This window comes from Siphateles boraxobius, unplaced genomic scaffold, assembly GCF_051911475.1.
Source record: "Siphateles boraxobius isolate OS27281-9 unplaced genomic scaffold, OSU_SipBor_1 1, whole genome shotgun sequence".
NCBI lineage: Eukaryota > Metazoa > Chordata > Actinopteri > Cypriniformes > Leuciscidae > Siphateles > Siphateles boraxobius.
This window is the reverse complement of record NW_027508699.1, coordinates 8,499,964-8,520,666: the sequence shown is the minus strand read 5'-3', so window position 1 is coordinate 8,520,666 and position 20,703 is coordinate 8,499,964. Positions and strand designations below refer to the sequence as shown.

General features: G+C 39.1%; 2 protein-coding genes across 2 annotated transcripts; one reads left to right on the top strand and one right to left on the bottom strand.

Annotated features, from left to right (window-relative positions):
- Positions 1–4,485: 4,485 nt before the first annotated feature.
- Positions 4,486–9,621, bottom strand: ptchd3b (patched domain containing 3b). The gene is made up of 4 exons (XM_077197513.1): positions 8,794–9,621; positions 7,897–8,018; positions 7,625–7,770; positions 4,486–6,090 (listed from the first exon to the last, which is right to left on the bottom strand). The coding sequence occupies exons 1-4, from the start codon at positions 9,511–9,513 to the stop codon at positions 4,562–4,564; spliced, it is 2,517 nt and encodes an 838-aa protein (XP_077053628.1). The 5' UTR covers positions 9,514–9,621; the 3' UTR covers positions 4,486–4,561.
- A 1,538-nt stretch (positions 9,622–11,159) lies between these two features.
- On the top strand, positions 11,160–19,566 carry rab18b (RAB18B, member RAS oncogene family). The gene is made up of 7 exons (XM_077199335.1): positions 11,160–11,556; positions 12,316–12,371; positions 14,047–14,108; positions 14,340–14,412; positions 14,649–14,767; positions 16,826–16,892; positions 18,336–19,566. Exons 1-7 carry the CDS (start codon positions 11,489–11,491, stop codon positions 18,506–18,508), a joined length of 618 nt encoding a protein of 205 aa, XP_077055450.1. The 5' UTR covers positions 11,160–11,488; the 3' UTR covers positions 18,509–19,566.
- Positions 19,567–20,703: the final 1,137 nt, after the last annotated feature.

Here is a 20,703-nt window from a genome sequence, read left to right as displayed (position 1 = left end):
CGAGCTAAAACATATGGGTTTTTACAGCCGCTATTTTCTGATTCTGAAAAAAGACGGCGGTCTCAGACCCATACTAGATCTGAGACATTTGAACAAAGCTCTCATGAGGCGGCCGTCTCATAAATAAATCCTAGTCACAGGCCATTCTTGAGATTCGCCTTTGAGGGCCAGGCTTATCAATACACCGTTCTGCCGTTCGGTCTATCAAGAAGTGTGTGGATGCAGTGCTTTCTCCTCTGAGACATCAGCGCGTGTTAAATTATCTTGACGACTGGCTGGTACTGGCACAGTCGAGAATCGAGCTATTAGCTCACAGGGATTTGATTCTCGGCCATCTAAAATGCCTGGGTTTCACAATCAATGTTTCAAAAAGCAAACTAACCCCCAGCCAGAGCGTGATCTTTCTGGGCACAGTTTTAGACTCGAGAGCTATGACAGCGCGACTCAAACCAGAGCGCGAGCTCTCAGTGCGAGCGCTTGTGGGCATTTTCAGAGCACGCGAGCATGCGAGCGCGCGCCACTGAAGAAATTTCAGAAATTGCTTGGTCTCATGGCAGCAGCATCGCCAGTACTCCGCTTGGGATTACTGCGCATGCGACCGCTGCAGCATTGGGTGAAACGCCATGTGCCAACTCACGCATGGCAGTCAGGCAACTTGCGCGTTATAGTGAATCACGGTTGTTTAAAAACCCGGATTCCCTGGTGGGCTCAGAACTGGTACCACAAGGGGGTGACAATGGGAACAATTTCCAGGAGGAAAGTGGTTCTTACAGATGCGTCCAACCTGGGTTGGGGAGCGCTGCACGAGGGCATGCCTGCATCCGGCCTCTGGTCGAGCACGGAGCAGAGCTTACATATCAACTGTCTGGAGATTAAAACAGTTGGGTTGGCCCTGAAGGCATTTCTGTCGAACCTCAGAGGTCATCATGTTTTAATCCGCACAGACAATATGTCAGTGGTGGCCTACATAAATCGCCAGGGGGGCATCAGGTCAGGAAACCTGTATGCGATGGCGAGAGACCTACTATTATGGGCACAAACCAACCTGAGCTCTCTGAGAGCAGCGCATATCCCAGGCGTCCAGAATGTGGGCGCGGATATGCTCTCACGGGGCAACACTCCCCTCGGTGAGTGGTCCCTGAACCCACAGACGGTCAGTCTGATATGGCAGAAATAGACCTTTTCGCCTCGAGAATCAACACCCACTGCAAACTGTTCTCCTCGAAGGACAGGGACGCGCTGGCCCATGTCTGGCTCAACCGTCCCCTTTATGCCTTTCCCCTCGTTTCAATGATTCCACAAGTCATCAAACGGGTCAGAGAGAGCGGGTGCCCAGTCCTTCTGTTGGCCCCTCTCTGGAAAACCAGACCGTGGTTCCCAGAACTGGTTCAGTTATCGGACACAATCCCATGGCCTGTTCCTCTGAGGAAAGACCTCCTCACACAAGCGAACGGGACATTGTGGCATCCGAGACCCGATTTATGGGCCCTCCATGTTTGGCCCCTCAACGGGTACCCAAGGACCTTCCTGAGAAGGTCTTAAGCACCATATCTGAAGCCAGGGCCCCGTCGACTCGGCGCCTTTATGCTTCGAAATGGTCGGGTTTTTCCAGCTGGTGCTCGAAAAATCAGGCTGACCCGGAGTCATGTGAGATATCTGTGGTTCTCTCATTCTTACAGGAAGCGCTGGATGCGGGTCGCTCGCCGTCCACGCTCAAAGTGTATTTGGCAGCCATAGCAGCACATCATGTTCTGGTAGCTGGCCAGTCACTGGGAAGAAACGACCTGGTCGTGAGATTCCTTAAAGGTGCAAGGAGAATGAACCCCTCCAGACCTCCGTCTGTGCGTCTTGGGACCTCTCCATGGTCCTGAGGGCTCTGAAAGGTCCGCCTTTTGAACCGCTCTGTGTCGGTTGATCTAAAACCTCTCTCGCTGAAGACCGCTCTCCTTATGGCGTTGGCATCTATCAAGCGAGTGGGAGATCTGCAGGTGCTCTCTGTGAGCCCTGCATGTTTGGAGTTGGGTCCAGATGACTCCAGAGTCATCCTCAAGCCCAGACATGGTTACGTTCCTAAAGTGCTCTCAACACCGTTCAGAGCACAGGTGGTGACGTTATCAGCCCTCCCTCCTTCTGCAGAGGATGGAGAGGTTAATCTTCTCTGCCCTGTCAGAGCACTGAGAATCTATCTGGAGTGTTCTGTGTCTTTTAGACAATCAGAACAGCTTTTTGTCTGCTTTGGTGGTAGATCCAAGGGGGATCCAGTCACTAAGCAAAGACTGTCTAGATGGATAGTGGATGCTATTTCTATGGCTTATACCGCAGAGGGTCAAGTTTGCCCTATCGGCATCAAGGCCCATTCGACCAGAGGTATGGCCTCGTCATGGTCATGGGCTTGGTCATCTGGCATTCACATTAGTTATATTTGTGAGGCGGCCGGCTGGTCCTCGCCGTCCACATTTATGAATTTCTATAATATGGAAGTGCCTTCCCTGCAGGCGAAGGTGTTTTCGGTATGATTAAGACCCGTCGGTGGCCGGTCTTGTCATGTATTACTGTGCAGTGTGCACAATCACATTCACATATATATATAAAACCCGCTGCTGGCCGGTTGTATTCATGGATAAACCCGCTGTTGCCGGTTAAATTCACATATATAGAAAACCCTCTTTTAGCAGGTTACATGAGATATATAAAACCCGCTTTTGCAGGTTATATTCCATACATATATAGACCAGCTTTGGCCGGTTATAGTTCATATATAAACCCATGTAATATTTTAGACCTGATGATATCTGGTCTATTTATACATAATTATGCGGTTATGGCTTGTTCTGTAGGCTCAGGGGTCCTGAGTTGCAGTGCAGCCAGTTACCCAGTGTGGCGTTTTGCATGGCGTCCCCACTGCGTATAGCTACGCAATACGAAGTGACCGTTCGAAAGGGTACTACTCAGTTACTCACGTAACCTCAGTTCCCTGAGTTAGGGAACGAGTATTGCGTAGCCAGCCGCACTATAGTAACATGGCGAGTTGTCGCTTCAGTCGTTAAACCTGCTATAATGGCAAATTCGGGGACTATTATAGACTGAGGTCACGCCCCCTCGCCATTGGATGTGCAGGTGCCGCAGTGCAGCCTATGAGCGAGCCAGACGCTAATGTTCTAGTTGTGCAGCTGCAAATGCGCTTTACATAAAGGCTTCAGTAAATCGAGGAAAAGGAGTTTCCCCACTGCGTATAGCTACGCAATACTCGTTCCCTAACTCAGGGAACTGAGGTTACGTGAGTAACCGAGTAGTTTTTTAGTATGTTGCTAACTTCGCCCACTTGCCCAAATTAAAAGAGCCTCTCTTTTAGAAAGCACATGATTTAAGGAAGTACTGCTCAACCTTTTGGCTTCAAGGCCCCTAAATTGTCCGAGACTATATTTTAAGTTCCCTTATGTCAGCCAAGAGATTTCTGGTACGTTCTCTGTAATCTTAATCTGCTTTTGTTTTGTTTTATTAACATAAACTAGGAGGCAATGAATTAAAATAATTATAATAAAATATACTAAAATAACAGAATGTTCTTCAGGGTTCACACTCTCAGTGATCAGTGACTTTTCCAATCATTCGTGAGTAGAGTTATTAAGCTCTATGAGCAGATTCTACCTGGTATAATATTTTAGAGCTTGAAATAACTAGAAAAATCTTAATAATTAAAAATGTCCATGATTTTATTTGTTAAGATTTTACTAATTTGCATAGCTTTTCCAGGTCTACAAGTCACACTTTAAAAGTCCATCTCTTAACAGTTTTTCTAACAATTTGGGAAACCTGGTTCTTCAATACAAAATGTTCAGGAAACAAATGAAAATAAGAAGTATGATATTGCGGCAAGCAGGACGAGGCCGAAAGGCGTGATTAATAACGAGCGTCACCGTCACCTGTGAGCCTCACTAGCCTCGTATCTCACGGAGGAGCTTCGGAAGCATAAAAGGAGGAGTGACGACAGAGGACCAGGCCTGGACTGTTATGTTATGTTATGTTTTTATCCATGAGGGGCTGTCGCTTTTACTTTTGTTTTGTGATTATTAAAGTATTTCAACGCCTGGTTCCCGCCTCCTCCTTCCCTGATCCTTTAACTTCTCTACAGATATCAGTTTGCATCTTGATTTTAGTCGTTTTAGCTTATTTTTAAAGCTTGTTTTGTTACATTTGAAACCATTTCAAGCGCCCGCTTAGAAGAGTGCTGAGGCCCCCTGATCATTCATAACTGTAAGATAAATGTAATGTGTCTAAGTACAGGTTATCATACAGTAACTGACTTCAAATTACAGTTACAATCATTTTGTACAATCTGCACATATTTCTAAAGTAATATATACATGGAAAACATTTGAAAAATGAATTTTGTTCATTGTTGTTTTGTTTACAGCAAAAACATATAATTTAAACATGCTTCCAAGGTCTCTAAAAAGTCATTTTCCAAAAATATATTTTTTCCCTTTTTTATCCAGTAAAATGTTAATTTTATAATTATACTGAAAGAAGGAGAGGAGAAAAATTTGTTTAATATTTAAATTCAGTGCTGCCGTAACTTTTGGCAAAATCCAAAGAAAGTTAGAAAAACTGGAATAAAAGCAATACCATGAAGCAGCCCGAAAGCAATGACTAGCATGACGATGGTGAAGAGCGTTCTGAATATGTAGCTACTGGAAGCTGAAAGTACCACCACACCCATAATTGTAGAAAGAGCCCCTTGAAGTATGGGGTACCCCAGGTGCGTCAGTGCCTCTACAACTCTCTCGTTCACGTCAGCCTTAGTACTGGACACAAACGTATAGGAGATATGAGCGGAGAAGTCCACGGAGAAACCGATGCTAATGACCAAGTTAATCATGGAGATTGAATCAAGGCTAATGTTTAACAGAGCCATGAAGCCAGTGACTCCCAAAATGACTGAAGCGATGGCAAAGGCCACCCACAAGGCGCAAAGAGGATTTGGAATCAACACAAGAGAGATAGCCAGCATTACTGCGGTTGCCATTGTGATGGTCTGAAGAGTGACAAGCCCTATTACAGTATACTGATCGTGGTATATGAAGGCTGGATGGTAGACCAACAACGGACACGGGCAGCTCTCTGCCGTCTTCCGTAGTGAGTTCAACATGTTCTTCTCTGTGGAGTTCTGAACAATTGTCTGAAGAAACAGACGTGAAGCAGCTATGTTGTTATTGGTTATGTTGATATCCAGTTTGAGCATTGGATGGTGGTCCAGAAACTGATCCAGAAGTGTTTTAAATGTAGCTTCTGTGCTGATGTTACTTCCGTGTTGCTCTGCATACTTTTCATAGGAATGAAGCCAAGATGTCGACAAGTTCTTGACAGAATCCAGCTCCTGGAATTGCATAATACAGGACTCAAGTTTATTACGTTCATTCTCCTCCCAATATGGAAATGTGCCATTGACAGCTAACATTACATTTGGACCATTATAACGAAAGTATGTCTTCTCAGCCTGATAGTATTGGACGATGTAGGACTTATCAAGTGCTAGGTTCTTGAGATCAATGCCTTCCTTGAGCTGCAGGCAGCCATATACACTAACAGCAATGTATACTAAGTATAAAATAACTACAATTGCTTTACTCCAAATTGTTGTCAAAAATGGTCCATAGTACTTCCTGAAGAAGAATGTAATTGGGTGCTCTTCCTCGGTTCCTGTGTCATGGTTGTAAGATCCTCCGACACAGCAGACAGCGTACGCTTTGGACCGTCCTGGTGGGACTTCCTCTGGGACCTTCATGCAAGTCAACCAGTGTCTGTTCGCCCCCTCCCTTCTGCCATTCAGAGCCAGACAAGCTCCAAAGAAAGTGATGTTATAGAAGTAGCAGAACAAGATGGCCGTTCCCGCATACAGACAGAAAGACTGAACGGATCCGAAGGGGTTCCCGTAGCTGAGGTAGAAGGCTAGTACGTCAGTCAGGGTGGTGATAGTAATGGAAATGGCTGCCTCCCTGTAGGTTTCGGCCATGCGGTCTGGCACTGTGTCTTGAATGCTGGTTCGTTGCCAGCTGGAGATCATGATAAACATGTCATCGATACCGATTCCTAAAAAACAGTTTCACATCTTGAAATGAAAGTGTGTCAATTTTGGAGGATATGAAATGTGGTGCTACATTCGCATTTATGCATTTTTGAACCGTTTTATCCGATGTGACTTATAGTGAGTGGGGTAAGATTACTCACTCTCTAGTTGTTCCAAACCTGTAAGACTTTCTTTCATCTTCTGAACACAAATGAAGATCTTTTTGATTAAATATGAGACCTTTCTGTCCCTCCATTGACACCTATGCAACTACAACTTGGACGCTTTAAAAAGTTCATAAAGAGATTGTGAAACTAATCCATATTAATTAATTGGTTTAGCACCAAAATTTTCTGAGGAGACTTTATCACTTAATATGATGAACAGATTCAATTTAGGCTATTATTTACATATAAACATTTATCAACTCTCACATCAGTTGTGGTAAAAGGAAGCTCAAGCATGTTCGCTTGACGTGTGACAACCAATGAGATTCATTCTCGTGTACGCTGCACGTTTGAGCTTCATCAAGAACCAATGAGATTCATTCTCGTGTTACGCTGCACGTTTGAGCTTCATCAAGAACCAATGAGGTTTGTTCTTGTGTGTCAAGCAGGTTCTGTTGAGCTTATGTTTTTGTTTGCTCATCACTGGTTATATGTGAATAAAATTAAATCTGTTCATCATATAAAGTGATCAAGTCTCTTCAGAAAATTTGGACTAAACCAATTAATTCATATGGAGTAGTTTCACAATCTCTTTATTAACTTTTTAAAGTGTCAAAGTTGTGTAGCTGTCAACGAAGGGACAGAAAGGTCTCAAATTTCATCAAAAAGATTAAGATAATTTTTGGGTGAACTATCCCTTTAACCCATCACCTTTTTTCTCTTGTCAATCCAAACCTGTAAGACTTTCGTTCATTTTCGGAACACAAATAAAGATATTTTTGATTAAATTTAAGACTTTCTGTCCCCTCCACTGACGCAGCTAAAAAAAAAAACTTTCAAATCTATCCAGGTCTCAAAATATATATCTCAAAATGGAAGCATTTGGGTAAAGTGTGCCAGGTGTTTTGGTATAAGCTATACCAGTGGGTCGTCTAATAGTGATAGCGAGCTTTGCCTCCAAATGCAGGACTATTACAAATATTCTAACAAAAGTTGTTTCATAGTCAAATATTCTGTTCCATTGTTTGAGTGCAATATACAACATAGAAAAGCAAATAATGTGCACCAAAAATAAGATATGAAATGGATTACTAAATTGTTATTTCACGTTTTTTTTTAATAGATGTAATTCATTTAATTAATTCCCCAACGATACAACTTTTTTAACCTACCCAATGATACAACATAGCTCACATCTAACATGGGCAAGTCATATTTCTATGGCCTTGGGGTTTAGATGCTTGCACAGTGGCACAACTTACCCCATTATGCCCTGATTTTTATTTATGTATCAGTAGATCCATTACCTGGGAATCAAACTTGCAACATTGCCATTGCTAACGCCAACGGTTAAGATAATAAACATTTAAGAGTGGATACATTATCTTACCAAGAATCAGGAATGGAGAAGATGCCACAGTGATAACAAATGGCACATTCATGAGTAACAGCAGCCCGAAGCTGGACAGCACTGCTTGTGCGGTGGAAAAAACTCCAAGAGAAGCCACCCATGCTTTATTCCTCACATTGTCAAACCTGTTGAGTGAAATGAAACAATGTATAGCTTTTGACAATCAATATACGACTTTAATCAATATACGAATTTTTATCTATGACATATATTTCGTTCATGAAATAAAATACACGGTGTACTACACATACCTCAGGCAAGATATTATTGAAAATGAGATGGCAAGAAAGTAAGTAATTGCAAAAAGTTCAATGACAGATAGGGTACTCTTCTCAAATTCCTGTTGTCTTGACATGGAGGTGAAATAGGAGATCTGAGAAGAAAAATTATCATTAGAACCTTTCATTTAAGTCAAGTCACCCTTATTTATATAGCACTTTATACAATAAAGATTGTACCAAAGAAGCTTTACAGTGATAACAGCAAAACGATGCAATGAAGTCAGTTCAGTGTTGATTTAGTTTCTTTGTATAGATCGTCAATTATTAAATTAGTTAATTTAATCTATAAAGCAGCTCTGCAAAAGTATTGTTCAGTTTAGTTCTCATACAACAGTGTCAGTCAGATAAATAATATTGTTGAATATTAAAGTTCAATATACTGAAGAGTCCCTGATTACACTAAGAATCACTGTATGCGAACCCCCCAAAATACAAAATTAATGCGTGAATGCCCAAACCAATTGGCATTCATTAGGCTATTAGGCTTATATTAAAGATAGCAAACCAAAAAAAATGTTTCACAATAACTTTACAGATGACATTTGATTTGATATGATGCAACGCAATCCATAAGTTTGAAGTGTCTTCTTTTTGGTTCCACTATTAAGCACTTTCATGTTTGATTATGCAAAACATTTAATGTTCCATAATTGTTCAGTAGGTACAATTTTTATTTAAATTAAGTTCATGACTGTAATTTTAGATTTTACCCATTAATCTTTCATAAAGCCTGTTTGTTTATTTAATGGGAAAAGTATGAATTTAATTTATTGGAAAATTCAAAACTGGCAAAAAATGTATCTTAACACATTGGTCACACAGACTCAAACAAATATGGACCACAAAAACATTTAACACAGTACTTACTTCTGTTACAGAGGTCGTTACATTCGAGAGCAAGTCTATCAACTCTTGAAGCCAGGCATCTCCCAATGTATTATTGCTCTCTTTCAGGTAATAGAAAAGTCTCATTGCTTTGGCACTTCGAACAACTCCATTGCGGTCTACCTCCACCTTACTGATGACATTTCCCATGTGGAGACATTTGAATTCTGACGGGCAGTACGCAGGAAACGTAATGTTGACAAAATGAATGTTGCTGGCATTATAGTGTAGAACATCAAGTATTACATTAGAGTTGCATGTTCCATTCACAGTTGCGCAAATATCCGAGAACACAAACTTATGTGCGACGTGCGTTGCGGTGATTCCTCTAACTTGTCCATCGATGCGAATGACCTCCTCTAGTGCGGCAACACTGAGTATGTTTGTCTGACAGGTGAATATCAAAGATGCAAAAACCCCGTCAGTGTTTAATCGTATAATTGAAAACTGCGAGTCAATTTGTGGAAAAGTTTCTTGAAAGAAACGCCTCTCCGCTTTAGCGCGGCCGTTTTTCGGGGTAAACTGCTCCACTATGTCGTTGGATTTCAGGTCGTTCAGAAAGTAAAATCCTCCTCCGAGACCTGCGGACAACGCCAGGGGTAAAGTGACAAACCACCACGGGTGAAGCCCTACAAACTTACCGAGACTTTCAAAACACACACGGATGGGCTTTTCAATGCAGTCTGTGATGTAGGACACCATGACTTAGCCTACTGAAGATCTGTGCACTCATCTGCACATCTGGTGTTGAGGAGATGTGCGCTGGAACACATATAAGCTTAACATCAAAAGAGCAGGTCGTATTTCTCCAGGGAACAGTAGGCTACATGTAAGAACACAGTGTTCTCATCAGGCTTTGTCTTTTGTTATCTTGATAATTATTTCCACTAGAATTACCTGTCAAACCTATAATCAATAGGCTGAGCTTCTTCTGAAAGGGAACAATTTTCTAAATCAGTGAACCAGGTACCTCCTGTAAACGTGGAGCAATTTTATCCCAGTGAAACAATGGACCTCTGAAGTAGCCGACAATAGCTGAAAATGGGAAATATCTTCTAAAAGAAATTGCATCTTGAGACTGAGAAATTTTAGGCTATTCTTAAAAATACATTTCCTTTGTGTTGGTTTTTCGACAAACCTCAAAGTAGGCCTATGGGCATCTTAGGACCTATACGTTCTTAAAAATAAAGGCCCTGTTTACACCTGGTAAAATGGATCACAAGTGGACAACACTAATAACATGGTCTAAAACTTTTGGAATTTGTCCACTTTCGACCACCTCCAGAGGTAGTCGAAAACACATTCGACCGATTTGCTTTCTTAGGCCCTGTTTACATCTGCATGGTATTAAGATGCGTTTTGGTCGATCGGATATAAACTTTGTCGGCTGGAGACCCAAGTTTGGTTTGAAGACGAAAAATATACCAAGCACAATGTTCTCTCACCATTCCTGATTACTCACAGCGTTCGGCGTGGTCTTGAGTATCAGAGCAGAAACAAACGCTGATACATTTATACATGAGTGCTTTTTGACATAGCCTACTTAGGATTAAAGTACTATCTTTATTTAATCTTTATATGTACATTCTTTGAAGGTGCGCAAAACATTTATGGTAAACTAAAATTGTAATGTAATTTTTATTGAAAAAAATTGTAATGATGAAGTTTCAATTTATATACATTTACAATATTGCTTTTAATATATTATTGAATAACACTAGTTCAAATTTTAATCAAGTACTTTGCTAGTAACTTTACTCTATTTCTATAAAGCATGAAAAATATTATTAAAACATAATGATTTAAAATGTACTTTAAAGTAATTTGACATTATTACAAAGTGCACTTTTTGCAAAGTGTATGTGTTTAGACAGTCATGAAAGTGTACAATATATATTATAATTAATATCTTACTAAAAATCTACTCAACCAATTAGCCTATTTTAGTTTAGATAAACAAAAAAAATAAAAAATCCTTTTACATTTTTAGAGATTTGAAGAAGTAGCTCCTAACATATAGGTTAGTTATCCATACAATGTATGAATGGGGTTTACAAAAATGCAATAAGTTAAATAAAAAAATCATAAAACATGTAGAAATCATCAATTTATCTAACCTTGTGGCTTATGCAGTGCTTTATTGGTAACAAGCATGCATATATCAGTCAACGATCAAATGTTGACTGCCAGTGTTGTTGAGAATTTAGGATTTATTTTGTCTGTACATTAGGCTAGTTATTCCAAGACACAAAGGCTATTTGTCACATCTGGACTAAAGTATTTATATAACTACAACTTTATAACAGGGTGCACCCAATATTTTAAAGACTATGTATGTTATGCAATACTTTTTTGGTAGGCAATAGGCATGCATATCAGTCAGACTGCCAATATGCTTTATAGACGATTTGGGATTTATTTTGACAGTAAACTCCTCATGAATAGTTATTCCATTTCACATCGCTTATATGAACACCAATTAATGACATCGGTACAAAAAGTACAAAAAGTAGCCCAGCCCTAGTCAGAGTCCTCAGTAAAATGTTATTTCAACAGTTTTGCTTGGACTTACGCAAGCTCTAACTCGATCCCCGTGACGTCACGCCCCAGTCGGAAGTTCCAGCGCATCAGTGAACGCGTCGCGAGTTAAACCAGGTTTAGTGTAAACAGCCATAACATGGAAGACGACGTGTTAACGACTCTAAAGATTTTAATAATCGGAGAGAGTGGTGTCGGTAAATCAAGGTGAGGTCTGAATGTGCTGTTTTTTTGTTTAGTCCGTCCAGTAGGATGAGTTGTTAAATAGCGTTAGCCTCGTCGGAACGAGCAACAAGCTTCGCTAAACTAATGCTGACTGTCCGTCTAACTGTGCCCAGACTCTGCCATCTCAATTCAGCCGTTAAACTTTATCTGTAAATCTTGTTTTTGACTCAAGAACAGAAGTAAAAGTGGCACCGTGTCCCCCTCGTGGTATTTTGATATGTGATGTTGATTTCTTTCAAGGCTAAATTGCTAGCATTACAACAGTAAAGAACATGTATTAAATTATTTTTTGACGTTTTGAAACACGCTGGTAATGAATACTCCGTATACGATTACTGTTGTTGTCGCATCCCTTTAAATATTTAATAAAAGCAGAGCAGCAGTGTTAGCTGGCAGCTGTTCCTGTAGCAGTCATGCTATATGCTCGTTTTGTGGCAGTTACCATTAGAAATACATAAAAGGCCTTAGACTGAGTTTAAATAGAGGGGTCAAAAACTTGCTGTGTGAACAGATGGCACTTTAAACATGCCTATGGTGACAAAGTGGCTTGGCTAATTTGGTGACCAAAGTAAACGTCCAAAGGGAGAGTAAATGTCCTCTTCATTATTGTCATGTTTTCAAGAAAAGAAAATTAAGTTTTATAAAAAAACAATAATATGAGACGCACATGTAATACTTATTTACAAGAATTATTTGTCATCTTAATGCTAATTTGCTTCTATGTATCCGTTCTGTCCACAGTTTGCTCCTGCGCTTCACAGATGACACCTTCGACCCAGAATTAGCTGCAACCATTGGTGAGTCACACATGAGTGCTTGTGAATATTACAGATAATAACCACACATTGTTAACATGCCTGTAATCAGTTAATGCTCAACTAATGAGCTTAAAAACGAAACCTTACTAAGTTTTGTTAGAATATTTAGTTTTACCTCCATAATTTAATCCTTGTGAAAATGGAGCGTACTTTAAAGTTAAACGGATCGTGGTTGATCCGTACGGTTCGGCACGCATGTGATTCCCGGATTACTTAAAGTAAAGATTAAAGGCCCACTGAAGTGCCTTGAAACTCGCAACATTATTCAATGTTGATGTAGTTTTCACTGAAACAGGAAGATAGGGTGGGACATATGGAACAGCTCCTCCCCCTTTTTAAAATAAAGCCAATAGAGTTTAGTTTATAATATCACAGTTTGGCCAGAGCAGTTGAGCTCGGTAAAGCCTCATTTCCCTTCTAATCTTTAACCGTTTCTCCTCCATATCGTTTTAAAATATAGCATCCTGTGCAGAATTCAAATGAGTCTGACATGTTTAAGTGGTCTGCGCTGACTCGCTCATTTGATCCGCTCTGTGCTATCGTGTGTCTGGACCGGAGCAGACTTCATTTGACCCAATGGAAAGCATATTTACACAGTCTGAATCTTTTCATATGCCCAATATAGTGCACTATGTGCCGTTCGCCATGTAGAAAATAGTAAATGTGTGAACAAGTGACCGATTTCAGCCGCAGCTTCAGCGTATTTATAATATAAGGGGCGGAGCTTCAGATTCTAGAGAGCATTTGATTGGACAGAAAATCTGATAAAAAGCTGAGGTGCAGAGTTATGTCATCAAAATTGTTGATCCATATTGGCGGAAGTGAGAGACTAAGTTTTGAACGCTTTTATCTCCTAAATACGAATTTTATCATTGTTTTGGAGCACACTAGCTTATAGATAACAGTAAGGCTGACATTTTCATATTAAAAGCCAAAAAAGGTCGATTTTGATTTAATGGGGGACTTTAACCATCATAGCAAAAGTTTATTATTTGTGTTTTGTCTTGCCAATTTACACACATTCGCGCAAAATAATGTCAGAATTCCCGTCTCGTCAAGTATTCTCATGAACAAAGTGGTTTACGTTTTAAGTGAACGTAAAAACAGTTATATCATGCATCATTATTGGATCCATGCATTCACTCTTAAAGTGACAGCAGCCTATTAACCCCTGCTGCAGACTCATTAATGTTAAGCAAACAACAAAGCAATGAATCTTTGTTAATATTTAATTTATACTGTGAAAACTATAGTGTTATTTTACAATTAGGTCTAATTATTACATTTCTGTATCTGAATATTACAGTTCGAGCTTACTTTTATGTGTACCTTTGTTGTGTTGTATTTATCTATGTTTGTAATTATTAGTGTATTTGTTCTCATTTTTATTACCGACTGTTCACTTGCCTTCAATGTTTGAAATGTATTAGTTAGGCTTGTAGTTTTTGCTGTGGTATCGAAGTACTTAAAGTGTGCTTTAAGTAATAAATTAAAGCAAAGTTATACCCCCCCCCCCCCCCCCCCCCAACCCCCCAATTATTGTCTTATGTTGCTGATCCGATCCGTGACACAAAATCCGTAATATGATCTGAGCTGTGAGTTTTGTGATCTGTAGAACCACTATTTAAAGTCATTTTTTCATTGATTGATTTAGGTGTGGACTTTAAAGTGAAAACTATTGCAATAGATGGCAACAGAGCAAAGCTGGCCATATGGGTAAGTGCTGGGTGACCGTCTTAGAGGAATTTTCGAAATGCTTTACATCTGGTCAACACTCAATCAAGGGATGTAGTGGCTCAAATGTGTGTAATATTATATTACTGTTTGTCATGTCCACTGCTGTTACAATTTTACAATGCTGTCTTTTTCCACTAGATGCCACTGTCACACTTTGTAGAATTAAGGGTTGTAGATCTGTTCAGAAATCCTCATGAACTTTGGTTTTAGGACACTGCGGGTCAGGAGAGGTTCAGAACTCTAACGCCAAGCTACTACAGAGGAGCCCAGGGTGTCATTTTGGGTTAGTGTTTTTGCATAATTGATATTATTATTTATTATATGAGTTTCATTGGTCAGTCAAGAGTTCTGCAGGCAATCTTGTCTGTTTATTTGGTAAATAGCCTTGCAATAAGTAGAATAATGTACAGTTAGGTGGTTATTATCGCAAAACCTTGTTATCCATTAGATATTAACTCTCAAAACCACACTAGTTGCTGAATGTGACATTTACACTGTTATGGTTTTCTCTTCTTTTAGTGTATGATGTTACTAGGCGGGACACGTTCACAAAGCTTGAGAACTGGCTCAACGAGCTGGAGACATATTGTACACGCAACGACCTGGTCAAAATGCTAGTGGGGAACAAAATTGACAAGGTTTGTTTATTTAATATTCTGAATGTTAACCTGTCTGATACACTGTTTTGATGTACAGCTGTAAAGCTTGTTAACAGTGTCTTGAAGGGAGAAAAAACACTTACCCTCGTGAATGACTTTCTTTTGTGGAAAGACAGACAAAGACATTTAGAAAATTGTCTTATTGACTTTCACTGTATACACAAACATTTCAAATAGTCTTGATGACAGAATTTTTGTCCACAGTGAACAGCGACCAGCGTCAAGTTTTTAAAAAAGATGCAAAAGTATCACAGAATGATCCCATGCAATACATGTCTTACATACCAAGTCTTCACAAAGTGCTGAAATGTAAATTACTATATCATCATGACATGGCCCATAGTCAGGAAAAGAAGACCCAAAAGCGGGAATATGTACCAAGTCAAACTTTTTATTTTTATGGGATGGTCTGACCCCCGGTGTAAACGCACAGTACGCCTAATGGTGTCCAGGACCGACATCAGCCTAAATAATTCGTAACTAAAACTATTAAAAGCATTTAAGTTAACTGAAATAAAGCTGAAATTAGGCTAAATAAAATGGGCCTATAATATTAATATTAGTAGAAATGTTGCCTTGCAATAAAGTTGAAGCTCTAAAATTATTAACTGGAAATAAATAAAAACTTAAACTAAACATAACTTAATCAGTTAACATTAATAACTGAAATATAGCTAAATTATATATGAATAGCCTAAATTAAAACTAAATAGCATTATTTCATATATATATATATATATATATATATATAAAATTATTTTTATTTATTTATTTTAATGAAAAAAGCACATAACGAAATTGATTAAACTAAAATTACCATGGAAACTAAAAATAAAACTATTTCAAAATCTTAATATTAATAAAACTAAATTAAAAATTAAAATAACACTGCAGGTCTCCGCACCAGTCATGTAACTGAAAACTATGGCCAACCGGTGATAAAAAATGAAAAATAAGATAATAAATGAAAGAAATGATTCCCTGAGATCTTCTGTTTGGTTAATAAAGTTTGATTTGCTACATATTCCCGCTTTTGGGTCTTGTTCTCCTGACTAGGCCATGTCATGATGATACTTATATAGGGACTGACATTTCAGCACTTCGTGAAGACGGCGACATTAATAGTTAATCGTATACTCGCACGCGCTTAGAGATTGTGGTAGCTGCACGTAGAAAAGGAAGTTCTGGAACAACCTCGATCCATCAGGAAACGCCGGGCGCTTCATTAGGAGATTTTCTTTTGCGCGAAGAAGCCGTTCGCCGGAGATGTCTTAAAAGATAGCGGAGTGCATTCATGACGATTAGGCTGCCGGTATAATATAGAGTAATAATAAATAAGTAAATAAATGAATGGAGAGGAAATTGATATTACATTCAAAACTTCACATGTTGTAAAGTTAGGACAAGATGTAAAGTGAGGTGTTATCACATTTGCAGTAAAAGAAGGGTGGATTTGTTGAATTTTTAGCAAAAAGGGCTGACGTTCAGTCAACTGGAATCTTGAGGTAATGATGGAAGGGTTTCCGTTAAGAGTTAATTGTTCAAAATCAAGTCAAGTGGCTTTGAAGTCTGACTAACATATTATTAATAATTATAGTATGTAAACTTACAGCCCTTGATACTAATTTGTCAGCGATTCCAACTGCGATTTAAAATATGTAATATTGTACGCCTGGGCCTATATTCTGGCGAAGAGCTGGCTTAAATAAAAGCAATTAAACCCTCAATTTACAAAAAAATAAAATTAAATATTGAGAATACACAGAAGAAAATAAAATGCATTAAGTATTTAAACAATTTCTCTGGGTTTTTGAAAAAGATTGAAACAATATCTCCCAACAAGTAAAGTAGAAATGTGAACTCCGTATTTTTGTTAAAGAAAGTAAAAGTCATGGAAAGTGACCCTAAAAAGTCATGGAATGTGAACCTAAAGAAAGTGTTCAAGTTATGTGTGCTGACATTGTGAGTTTTCTTTCTTCATTTGCTTTATCTTGGGGTGGATTCTGATTCTAATTTAGAAAGCCCTCTCTGTTTCAGGACAACCGTGAAGTAGACCGGAACGAAGGCTTGAAGTTTGCACGGAAACACTCAATGCTCTTTATCGGTATGTTTCCTCTTTATTATCTTTCATTTTGTTTGCAGTTGGATTGAACGTTTTGGACGAGTCTCTTTGGAGTCTAATTTGCTTGTTTGGCACCACAGTCCCCTTGTTAGCCGTCAGAGGATGTGGATGAGCATGATGCTCTGTCTTTGTCCAACCAATACTGTCTTGCCAGGAGCTGATTTATATTTTCCTGGCCCTTTAAAATAAAGTTACAGACATCAAAATGGCTGTCCGTTATGAAAAGTGATTTTGTGCTGAACAGGTGCTTTGAAATAGCCATTGTCTCTTTGTTCCTGGAGAGATCATGGAACATAAGAAGTATGTACTTGAGCAATGTGCTTGACTTGTCCTTCTATTTCCCTCAATGTGAATTAACCGGAAGTCACATCAGCTGTTTATATGCATATAGTTTATATAGATTCATTGGCTGCATCCGAAATCGCATACTTCCCTACTATATAGTAGGTGAAAAAGTATCTGACAAAAGAAGTATGTCTGAATTCACAGTAAGACTAAAAGTCCCCCGATGACGTACTACTTCTGTTGAGATTCTGAAGTGTGCATATGATGGACACTTTACTATCCCATGAGGCCACGGGAGAGGATTTGTGAATGGCTGTAACGCGACACAACTGAAGATGGTATGTCGTGTGATAATGACAACATGGCGAATGTAGTACGTCTAGATTATATTCATACCTCACACATTCACATTTCTATGGAAGCTCGTTTACGCCACAAAAATAAAGAAGTGTAAAAGATAATTGTGACTTTTTATCTCACAATTCTGACTTTTTTCTCACAACTGCGAGAAATAGTCAGTCTTTTTCCTCAGAACTTTATAACTCGCAATTACGAGTTTATATCTCTCAAGTCTGACTTCTTTTCTTAGAATTGAGATATAAACTCATAATTGCGTGTTGAAGTCCAAGTGTAAGTGTATATCTCTCAATTCTGACTTTATAACTTGGAATTGTGACTATATCACACAATTGTGATGAAAAGTCGCAAGTGTGAGGAAAAGAAATCAGTTAAAGTTGCAATTACCTTTTTTATGTTTTATCCAGTGGCCGAAACAAGCATCCATACATTTTACACTATATATGACATACTTAAGCGAACGTGAAGTAATTATTATTCAAATTAAGCACCTACTCAAGAGTATGCGATTTCGGACGCAGACAGTTTTTGATTTTGAATGCCAAAAGCTCACACATTCTTCACCGAAACGTATTGCAAATTTTCTTTTCTGAGATAAATGGATGTCACTTGCAGGACTTGCTGAGGTTGCAAAGGACTACAATACTATTTCACAAAAGTTTTTTTATTTTTTATCTTTTACAATCTTTTTACACTCTTAAACTGTGACTGCATCACATAATTCACCTCACCACTTCTCTCAATCTCTCCCGTCCATCGCAACACGCGCGTTGCCGTCATCAGAGGCGAGCGCAAAGACGCGGGACGGAGTCCAGTGTGCCTTTGAAGAGCTGGTGGAGAAGATCCTGCAGACGCCGGGACTCTGGGAGAGCAGCCTGCAGAACCACGGGGTCGTGCTGTCCGATCACGAACAGCAGCGTCAGGGTGCCTGCGGGGGATACTGCTCTCTGGTTTAACACACACAACCACAAACTGAGATTCTTCTGAAGGAGAGCTTCCTCTGAGGGGGAACGGTCTGCTCCCTTAGGGCTGGTCAAAGGGACCTTTGCAGTTTGCACACTCTCTGTCACACAGTTGCCGTTGAGTCCCAGTATTCCTTCATGTTATTTTTCAATTATTGCATCACAGAGCGACATTACATGTAGCCTACGTAAACCGTTTATGTCAAAGTAGTCCTGTTGAAGGTCACAACCTGAGCATGTTGAAATAGGCCAGATTTGGAGGACAGAGCTGACATGCTTCCCCCTCAATGGGAGCACCACCTTTGACCTGATGTGTGTTGGCCAATGGGATTACAGGAGGGGCGGGGCTGAGAAGCGGCAGGATCTGATTCAACATGATAGTCATGAAATGTCCTTTGTACCTGTACTACATTTCATCTGCTTATTGCTTAACATATTCTCTGCTGCTCTCATTTTAATCCCTTGCTTTTTATTTAAATTCATATTCTTTATCCCATATTCTTTTTTTTAAATTAATATTCGGCCTTAGTAATATTGTTCAACGTGCTTCTACATTTTTGAAGAGTTTGAAATATTCTTTTGTAAATAATCCGGTTTAGTAGCTGTTCTGAAGCGTAATTCACACGATTGTCAATGAAATGCTGTTTAGCTGCAGGTCTCATGAGTTGAGATACATTAAGCATGTTGAAATAATGTAATACATGATGACTTTTGTCTGAATAACACACATGGGATGATCCATTTTACTTCACTGTTTTACTCTGACTCATTTCTTTCTTTTCTAGTTGAATGTGAATTGATACCAAAAAAGAACACTGTTCATGTTTGTTTTTTTAATCACAGATCCTTCCTGGGACTTGTTCTTGGATTTGATTCACATATAGACTCGACACGGGGAAGAATTGCTTATGCCTTAATATTTATTCGATCTGCATGTTTAACATGAACTAGACTACTGGCTTTCACTATGATTCTGTAGAGAGAGTGTTATTGTAGCCAGGCAAATGGTCAAATTGGTCATTTAATTTAATTATAAACGTACCTTGGTCAAACGGCTTGAGTTTCATTTCACCCTAATAGAGGTGTTTGTTCTGCTGGAGAGAGATTTATTCATTCATGGTAAGAATTGCTTATGACTTCTTGTAGCCACAAAACCAAACAGTAACCAGCACCCTAATTAGGATCTCCTATAATTCATATTAAATTCACATACAGCAGTTCTGTGTACATAAATTATTTATACTTTTTTTTCCTAGTCTGTATATCACTTCACGTTATGTAGTGGAAATTAGGAGAAATTATGTTTTGCTATTGTTGCATCAAAATATCCAACTTGTACGTGTTTATAGACTACCATGTTTTGCCACAGCATAGTGTCTTTTGAAGTCTGTATGAATGTCTGTTCAAAATTATTATTATGAAGTTTCTAGAAAATGAACTCCAGATGAGCATACATGTCTGTGGCACTCACATAGGAAATTGATACCTACAGCTCCATATTAGTTTAACAGGCCATATATGAAATGTTTCTATACTGTGCGCTACATACACAAACTCTGAAATATACAGTGAACATGCTAATCACAACAAATGTCAGAAGTTTTCACACTGATGTGTGGCAGTTCAGGTCACTCATCAGTATAATGGCCATCTTTCCTTTCATCCAACTGTTTACATAAGACTGATTGTCAGAAAGAAAGAAAAAACTAAAATGATCTGTCTTTATGCACCTCTGCTCGAGGCCTGGGGTCGCAAGAAATGTATTTATGCAGTTCCAAATTTATGGATTTTTGTTTGTAAAAGGGTACTTGTCGTTAGATTGTCCTAACATTAGCAACACATTATTAGCTGTTTGATAACTTAGTCAAGCGAAAGGCTAATCATATGAATTACCGTTGTGTGTCCGACGTTGTACAGAGCGATACCATTGTGCAGCGTTTACTACAGTAAAGTTAGCCGAGTCGATCCAGCGAGTGGAGGCGGGGCTAATTAGCATATTCATGATCCGCGTATATTAAATGAAGCAATTGGTGTAGTTACATTCAAGATATTTTAAGGCATGGATATTTTCCCCACAGGAAAAAAAAAACTTTAAAAATGTAATTTTGGTGATGAAAGATGAGTTTTAAGGGATACAATTATTGACTACAGGGGGACTTTAAAAAAAAAACTAAATCACATTTCAGAAA

Coding starts and splice junctions, on each gene's coding strand:
- ptchd3b (XM_077197513.1), bottom strand. CDS start 9,513: ATGGTGTCCTACATCACAGACTGCATTGAAAAGCCCATCCGTGTGTGT. Junction 8,019..8,793: donor TAACGACCTCTGTAACAGAA/GTAAGTACTGTG, acceptor TTTTCTTCTCAG/ATCTCCTATTTCACCTCCAT. Junction 6,091..7,624: donor TTCTCCATTCCTGATTCTTG/GTAAGATAATGT, acceptor ACTGTTTTTTAG/GAATCGGTATCGATGACATG.
- rab18b (XM_077199335.1), top strand. CDS start 11,489: ATGGAAGACGACGTGTTAACGACTCTAAAGATTTTAATAATCGGAGAG. Junction 11,557..12,315: donor AGTGGTGTCGGTAAATCAAG/GTGAGGTCTGAA, acceptor TTCTGTCCACAG/TTTGCTCCTGCGCTTCACAG. Junction 14,413..14,648: donor AGCCCAGGGTGTCATTTTGG/GTTAGTGTTTTT, acceptor CTCTTCTTTTAG/TGTATGATGTTACTAGGCGG.